Source organism: Humulus lupulus, chromosome 8, assembly GCF_963169125.1.
Source record: "Humulus lupulus chromosome 8, drHumLupu1.1, whole genome shotgun sequence".
Lineage (NCBI taxonomy): Eukaryota > Viridiplantae > Streptophyta > Magnoliopsida > Rosales > Cannabaceae > Humulus > Humulus lupulus.
In genome coordinates, this window is record NC_084800.1 from 53,344,229 (window position 1) to 53,353,267 (window position 9,039).

Below are 9,039 nucleotides of genomic sequence, written 5' to 3' on the forward strand. Positions count from 1 at the left end.
ATAATTTGCTTTCAGAACAGATATCAAAATCTTAAAAGAAAAAAAAAATAGCAGAGATTGAACGGATAGGAATTTGACCCAGCTGACTTTTATTAGTTAGTATTATTTGAGACAGCTGACTTTTATTAGTTAGTATTGTGCCAACCGAAACTGGTCCACTTAGTCACTGCACAATCAATTACTTTGCTTCCAGTCCCCCACACACCACACATTTGCACAATCTCTTTTGGGCTGATCGTTTCTCTGAAATATTATTTGCATAATTTTGTGGTATACAAAATTTTTTGCAGATAAATAATTCAGAGCTCCATCTTTCTAATTAGTATAATATATATGGAGAAAAAACTAAACAGTGATCTTAAACTTCACATAGGAGTATTGCCATGGCTAGCACAAGGCCATCTAATCCCATTTTTGCAAGTCTCCAAGTTCTTAGCTCAAAAGGGTCACAGTGTTTCCTTCCTCTCCACCCCAAAAAACTGTTAGACAAAACATATCTTATATAATACTTGAATAAACACAATATGATAAAAACAATAATTATATCTATATCTACTAAAATTAAAGATACATAAATATTATAAATATAACTAACTTATAATATATATAACAATATTATAATTATAAATAACTTATAATAAATAACTTATAATATATATATATAACAACATAATATATATACCAATATAATATTATAATTATAAATAACTTATAATATATAACAATATTATAATTATAAATAATATAATATAAATAACTTATAATATATATATAACAACATAATATATATAACAATATAATATTATAATAACTATATTATAATTATAAATAACTTATAATTTATATAACAATGATATAAAAGCCGAGGCCTGTGTAACACACAGTTTCCTTAAAACAGATTCGCCGCCTCTACGAGGTTTCGACGTCTATCTCACAGGATACAACGGTGAACGACAAGTAACTCAATTACTTCGCCGAACCAAATATACCCGAACTCTATCACTATAAAACATATAACTAAAATCATAATATAAATATAATATCATAATATAAATATAAGTCAATATAATTATATACCTTAAAATAAGGAATTTTGATGTACTTTAAACAACAAGGCTATACTCCATTATATAGCCCTTGGAAAAGAAGTAAAACAATTTGCAACCAATGTGGGACAAAAAATCTCAAAGCTTTTTTTCATTCAAAAAATATCCAACAATCCCCCACATGAATGAAAAAACTGACTCAAGAAAAACCAACAAAATAAATAGACCTAGGTGATAGAGTTCAACGGTAGAAACCTGCATAGGATAGGTAGGTGTTACCCTTTGAACCTTCCCTTGTATAAGTATATTTACTTTACTGGCTGATCAGTAGACGCGATGTCTTTGAACTGTTCTGCCGTTCGTGTAAACGATGATATACCACACACAGGAATCTTCCTGACATATATTGGTTCTCAAGATTATGTTCGTTTTGGCCCTGAACATTTCCCTGGTTCTGCAAGAGATATTCTAGGAATTGAGCCCTTATTCAATCCCTATAGAAGCGGCTCATCTTCTCTCTCACATAGGTGATTTTCTTAATTAAGAGTAACCCGTATTACTCTGCTCGACATTTCGACGCATAAGAAATCATTCAAAGCATAGCTTAACCTTTTCCTTACGGTTATCACTATTTCATCATAGGAATGGACAATGAGGATAACCCCCACAGTGATCCAACATAGTCTTTACAGTTTTAGTTGTCCCTTTGAACCTAGATCTTGGGATCTCCAGTCAACTAGGTGGGGTGTCTACTGTATTGACTTTATTCATTCATGGGCTTTAGACCCATTCCCCTCGATGATTTTTCAACCAACTCTCTATTTAACCCTTTGGTTAGCGGATCCGCAATATTATCCTTTGACTTCACATAGTCAATAGAGATAACTCCAGTTGAGAGTAGTTGTCTAATGGTATTGTGTCTACGACGTATATGTCTAGACTTACCATTATACATATTATTATGCACCCTACCAATTGCAGATTGACTATCGCAATGTAAGCCAATAGCTGGCACTGGTTTAGGCCATTTTGGAATATCTTCTAAAAATTGACGAAGCCATTCAGCTTCTTCGCCACACTTGTCTAAGGCAATAAACTCAGATTCCATCGTGGATCTAGCTATTACCGTTTGTTTAGAAGATTTCCATGATACAACTGCACCACTGAGTGTGAACACATATCCACTCATAGATTTTAAATCTTTCATGTCAAATTTCTAGTTCAACATACTCTTGATAGATTTGATCATTTTATCACAGCTTCCAACAATGAGCATGTCATTTACGTAAAGACAAAAATTGACATAGTCATTATCTGTTTCTTTAACATAAATTTAAGTTGATTCTCAACTTCGGTCTTATGGAGAACAAATTTCTCTATAGCCTCGGTTTTGCTTTTTAGCAAATACACATAGCAATATTAGTGCTATTATCGACAAAAGTAATAAGATACTTATTGTCTCCCCTTGTTTAAACAAATTTAAAATCACATACATCGCTATGTATTAATTTTTAGGGGTTCATTATTCCTTTCAATCGTTTTGAAGGATGACCTTGTTAGTTTTGCCTTAACACAGGTTTCACATTTATGATTTTGAATCAATGTGGAATTTTGGCATGTGATTCAAGTTAATTAATCTACACAAAGTGTCATAAATTAACATGTCCTAGTCTACCATGCCAAACATAGGAAGACTTAAGCAAGTAATAAGAAGCGTTATTAACTTTATTGATAATTGGTTTAACAACCATTACACTGAGTTTAAACAACCCATCAGTTACATAACCCCTTCCCACATACATACCACTTTTAGACAAAACAACTTTGTCTGACTCAAAAACCATACGAAATCCATGCTTGTTCAGCAGTGAACCAGACACAAGGTTTTTGCGAATATCAGGTACGTACAGTACATTGTTCAGAGTCAGCTCCTTTCCAGAAGTCATTTTCAGGATCACTTTTCCCTGACCCTCAATCTCAGACGTGGCAGAGTTTCCCATAAATAGTTTCTCTCCATTGGTCACTTGTTCAAAACATTTGAACATACTCTTGTCTGAGCATATATGTCGAGTAGAACCAGTGTCAATCAACCACTCTCTAGGGTTGGAGTTGACCAAGTTTACTTCCGATACCATCGCTGATAGATTTATATCACCAACATCTTTGGAGAATTTATCCATCATATTCGTCTCTTCACCATGGTTCTTCTTTGGCAGTCTACAGTCCGATGACTTGTGACCTAGCTTATTACAGTTAAAGCATTTGCCAAGGAATTTGAACGGCTTTTTAGAGATTCCTCCTTTTGGTCTGAATTTAAACCCTTTATCATTGGGTTTAAAGTTCCTCTTTCCCCTAGAGTTTTGACCTTGCTCCATCAGATTGGCCTTAGCCACATCTTGTCTTGAACTCATTTTTTCTGAATTCTTGTTGTCTTCTTCAATACGATGTCTGACAATTAAGTCTTCAATGCTCATCTGCTTTCGCTTATGCTTAAGGTAGCTCTTGAACTCCTTCCATGCAGGGGGAAGCTTTTCAATTAAAGCAGCAACTTCGAAGGTCTCACTCAGGATCATTCCCTCAGAGGAAATGTCATGTAAGATTAATTGGAATTCCTGAGCTTGACTAATCACAGTCTTGGAATCTACCATTTTATAGTCAAGGAATCGCCCAACCACAAATTTCTTTGTGCCAGCATCCTCGGTTCTATATTTTCGGTCTAAAGACTCCCAAAGTTCCTTAGCCGTCTTCTTTGTAGAATAAACTTCATACAAAGAATTTTCTAGACCATTCATAACAAAGTTACGACATAGAAAATCAGATTTGATCCAATCATTGACAAAGTTAATGACTTGGATATCATCCTCATTTTCTTTCAGCTTATGTTCGCTATCAGTAACGAATCGCGCAAGATTCATGGTGGTCAGATAGAACAACATCTTTTGCTGCCACCTTTTGAAATTCTGCCCATTGAATTTATCAGGTCTTTCCCCAAAGCTCAAAGGATGGCTCGTATTAACCGAGGCCGGAACCGCTTGGATATGAGCTTGAATTGCCTGAACTGGGGTCTCAGCTGACACCTCATTATTCCCGCTATTTTGGTTTGTTTCAGTTGTCATTTTTTGAAATCACAAAACCAACAATGTTATTTTCCTGACACCGGAAAATTATACGGGTTTGCTTAGATCAAACTTAAAGAAAAATTCTTAGGTTAGCCTGGAAGGGTTAAAAACCCAACCATTCGTGGTCTAGCCTCTCGTAGAATATTTCTTTGAGTATTTATCCAGCCTCAAATATCTCTACTAGATAATTTCCAAAGAATACTAGAAGAAGGGTCTAGCCCCTGCCTCAGCAGTCTAGTTTCTTTGAAAATATTCAGTTCCCAGAACTTCTCTAGTGAGATTTAAGTTCAAACGAACTTTTCACAATAACAATATCTTTCAACATATAGATTTAGAAATATCACTATAGATATATTCAAATATTATATTTAAACAATAATCTGTTTTAAGATTGTTAGACAAAACATATCTTATATAATACTTGAATAAACACAATATGATAAAAACAATAATTATATCTATATCTACTAAAATTAAAGATACATAAATATTATAAATATAAATAACTTATAATATATATAACAATATTATAATTATAAATAACTTATAATAAATAACTTATAATATATATATATATAACAACATAATATATATACCAATATAATATTATAATTATAAATAACTTATAATATATAACAATATTATAATTATAAATAATATAATATAAATAACTTATAATATATATATAACACCATAATATATATAACAATATAATATTATAATTATAAATAACTTATAATATATATAACTATATTATAATTATAAATAACTTATAATTTATATAACAATGATATAAAAGCCGAGACCTGTGTAAGACACAGTTTCTTTAAAAGAGATTCGCCGCCTCTACGAGATTTCGACAACAAGTAACTCAATTACTTCGCCGAACCAAATATACCCAAACTCTATCACTATAAAACATATAACTAAAATCATAATATAAATATAATATCATAATATAAATATAATTATATACCTTAAAATAAGGAATTTTGATGTACTTTAAACAACAAGGCTATACTCCATTATATCTCAAAGCTTTTTTTCATTCAAATAATATCCAACAAAAACCTCCGTCGTCTCCCAAACCACATAGTTCCCTCAAATCTTTCCCATCTCATAACTTTGGTGGAGCTGCCTTTGCCATCTGTGGACGGCTTACCGGACGGGGCCGAGTCAACCGCCGACTTACCCATTCACAAAGTCCCCTTCCTCAAGAAAGCCTTCGACGGGCTCCAACCAGGTTTGACTAAGTTCCTAGAAGACTCGGGCCATGACATTACTTGGATCGTGCACGACTTCGCTTGTTACTGGCTACCTCCAGTCGCGAGTCGACTCGGGATCAAGTCGATTTTCTTTTCCATATACAACGCTACAACGATGGCATTTGTGTTACCGCCGTCGGATTTAGTGAGCGATTACCGCAACCGACCAGAGGACTTCACGACGGTTCCAAAGTGGTGGAAGGATATGCCTTACGAGGCCGCTTATAGGTTGCACGAGATGGAGTCCCACTGGGACTGCATGGACTCGGACGTGTCGGATTTTCAGCGGTTAAAGGAGGTGATTCGGGGTTGCCATATCTTACTCGTCCGGACTTGCCCCGAGTTCGAATCCGACTCACTTAGTCTGCTCAAGCATCTACACAAGAAGCCTGTTCTTCCTATTGGGCTGTTGCCACCGTCAGAATCTCGCGAGGTTGGAGACGAGAGATGGGAGGTTCTGAAACAGTGGCTAGAATGCAAAAAAGTTAACTCCGTGGTTTACATTGCCTTCGGTTCGGAGTTGAGTCTGACTCGAGAATGGATGCACGAGTTAGCTTATGGGATAGAGAAATCTGGGTTGCCCTTTATTTGGGTGATTAAAGATCGCCCGTTGGTGGAAGGGCAATTGGGTTCGGACATAATTCCATGTGGGTTTGAAAGCCGGGTCTCGGATCGAGGTGTGGTGTGGAGGGGTTGGGCGTCCCAAATGAGGATCTTGGCTCACCCTTCGGTTGGCGGGTTCTTGACTCACTGCGGTTGGAGTTCGGTGGTCGAGGGACTCGTGCTCGGGCGGGGGTTGATTCTGTTTCCCGGTGGAAGCTCAGATATGGGGTTGAATGCGAGGTTGTTTCACAACATGGGATTCGGGTTGGAAATTCCCCAGGATGATAGAAACGGGTCGTTTACTAGTGACTCGGTGGCTGAGTCAATTCGGCGAGTCATGGTGGACGAGGAAGGAGAGCCACTCAGAGCTAAGTCACGTGAGATGAAGGAGATATTTGGCAATCTGGAACTGCAGAACAAGTACTCGAACGAGTTCAATGAGTTCCTGGTAAGAGATAGTACTGAGTCGTCCCAATGATTTTTAATTCGGATTTGTTGTGTTCGTAAGCGTGGTTGTTTATTTTTTTAAAGAGAATAAAGTAAGATTGTATTAATAAACTGAGTCATGCAATACAATCTTTGGATGAATAAAGCAACTCTTTTTTAAAGCATGTGATTGGTTTAAAAGAAAAGTTGCAATTTTTTAAATAAGACTTGATTGTATACTAAGAAAATCCTATACTGACATCACCACTTAAACAACATATATTTGTTTTTCCATTTATCTCTCGTAAAATAAACGTGTACTTGTTGGACAGTGGAAGCATTTTCCGACCACCTTCTTCTATGAAATAGCATAAATGATCGCATGGTGGTAGCTGGGTTGGACCTTATCTCGTCCTCTTTATGCATTCAAAGAGTCCACAGCCTTAACTACTGTATATATAAACAAATCATCACACACACTTATATATATTTATTATTACTCTTAACTATATATATATATATAAGCCATTTCTAGAGAGAGAGTGGCCAACACCACAAAGAAGAATAAAGCAACGTCTGCTAACGTAACCCCAATTCTAGAGAGAGAGAATGAAGAATTTTGAAAAGAGAGAAAAAATAGAGCAATATTAGCTAGAGAGAGAAAGATGGAATAATGCTCTGTTTTTTATAGACTTGAGTCTTCAATATATATATATATATATATATTTAAATGCATCTTAAGTGAACATTGTAATTTGTGTGAAATTTGTTGTATCTTAAGTGAATATTATCCCAAAACACAAGACAGAAAGGTGGTTATTGCCATTATTGCCGAACCATGTCCATGGGGTTCATGAATTCATTCCTTAACGGCAATGAAGATCTCATCTGTGGCCTGAGGAAATTGCATGAGTATTAGTGTATTATAATTTGTTTAATATATATATATACACATATATATAGTTAAAAGTGATAATATATATGGTGGACCTGCAAAAAGCACTCATCTTCAAACTTGGCTTTCGTCGTGGCTGGTCTTGGGTGGTTTCCTTTGGGATGATTTGCTCTTCATCGGAGTTCTCAGATTCACTAGTCAAATGAATTAAAATTTCGTTAGCTGGTTCCGTGAGTGCGTTGGCAATAACATTAAAAAATTGAGTCAAAAAATACAATACATACACCCCTATTCTAACAAGGACCCCTTAAAAAGAAAATAAGAAAAACGAGTCGCGGTGCTGCGGGCTTTTCTTACGCCCGCACCAAACAAATATCCTACAATCTTTCACCAAACAAAACAATTGAAGAGTAAAAAAGCAAGACTATGAGCTATGATTTACCTTTAAAAATACAACAAATCTCTAAAACTTTTCTTGATATCAGCTACAATATCACCCAACGGACTAAGATTTTGTTCTGAGTTCTGAGTCACTGACTGCCTGTAATGAGTCCGTAAAACTCAACTTTCTCGTGAGCGTGATTGTTAAAAGTTGTACATTTATAGCCACTTTTGTACAGCTTTGACAAAATCTAGAAGATGATTTCTAGAAAAATTGTACAATAAAGGTGAAGGTTTTTGGCAAACTCTCTAAACAGTGAGAAAGCAGTTATTTTTAAATATTTTTTATTTTTAAATTTATATTAGCAAATCAGATTTTTTTTAATATTTAATATAAATTTTATTATACACTATAATATTATTTTTCCATCTCATAATAATTTTAATTTACAATTTATCAAACACATATTAATTTCATGAAAAAAAAAATTGAAAACATAAAAAGTGTAGGGTTTGTTTGGTAAAATTTTTGTTTTTGAATTTTTTAAACACAAAAATATAAATATTATTTTATTTTTGTTTTTTGATTTTTAAAAAATAAAGATATGTTTGGTAACCATTTTTGTTTTTTGTTTTTAAAAACAAAAAATAATAAACTCGTTTGATAACTTTTATTTTTATTTTTTGTTTAACAATATGAAGCGTTGATTTGAAGAAAAGAAGAAGAAAAAAAGAAAGGAAAAATTGAAAACTGTTTAAAAAAAAATTGAAAGTGAAAAAATTATATTTTTAAAATTTAAAAAAATAGAAAATACAATTAATATTACCGAACATGATTTTGGATTTTGTTTTCATATTTTTAATCAAATAAATAGAAAACTGTTTTATTAAATGTTACCGAACGCTACCGTAATGCTTCGAAATTTTACTTAGTTATATAATATTATCTTATGCTATGGTATTTTAAGTTTCGTGATATTAGTTCAAGCTAGGAATTATTTGGAAACTCGTAAAGCTAGTTATGAATTTTATAAGTTTAGTCTATAGTTTAGAAATATTAATTTTATCATAAGGTTTAATTAATGTAGTTGGTCCTAAAAATATTATTTATTGTAACCTAAGACTTAAATAGAATAATTAAGAATGTGACATTTGTCACATGTATATTTATTAATGTGTTGACGCCGTTTTTCGTCAATAGTGAAAAAAGAACACAAAAACAATAAGTAGTTATGGCTAGAAAAATACGATAAAACAAATGGGATTTTTTACGTGGTTCAACAGCAGTTAACTCTGCTTAGTCC

General features: G+C 33.7%; 1 protein-coding gene across 1 annotated transcript; it reads left to right on the forward strand.

Annotated features, from left to right (window-relative positions):
- The first annotated feature begins 237 nt into the window (after nt 1–237).
- LOC133797249 (UDP-glycosyltransferase 91C1-like) lies at nt 238–6,940 on the forward strand. The gene is made up of 3 exons (XM_062235091.1): nt 238–473; nt 5,230–6,481; nt 6,792–6,940. Exons 1-3 carry the CDS (start codon nt 334–336, stop codon nt 6,831–6,833), a joined length of 1,434 nt encoding a protein of 477 aa, XP_062091075.1. The 5' UTR covers nt 238–333; the 3' UTR covers nt 6,834–6,940.
- Nucleotides 6,941–9,039: the final 2,099 nt, after the last annotated feature.

What these genes read in the sequence shown, in the direction of transcription:
- LOC133797249 (XM_062235091.1), top strand. Translation starts at nt 334, where the DNA reads ATGGAGAAAAAACTAAACAGTGATCTTAAACTTCACATAGGAGTATTG. An exon ending in GTTTCCTTCCTCTCCACCCC is followed by an intron (nt 474 to 5,229) that starts AAAAAACTGTTA and finishes AATAATATCCAA; the next exon opens with CAAAAACCTCCGTCGTCTCC. An exon ending in ACGAGTTCAATGAGTTCCTG is followed by an intron (nt 6,482 to 6,791) that starts GTAAGAGATAGT and finishes CTTGTTGGACAG; the next exon opens with TGGAAGCATTTTCCGACCAC.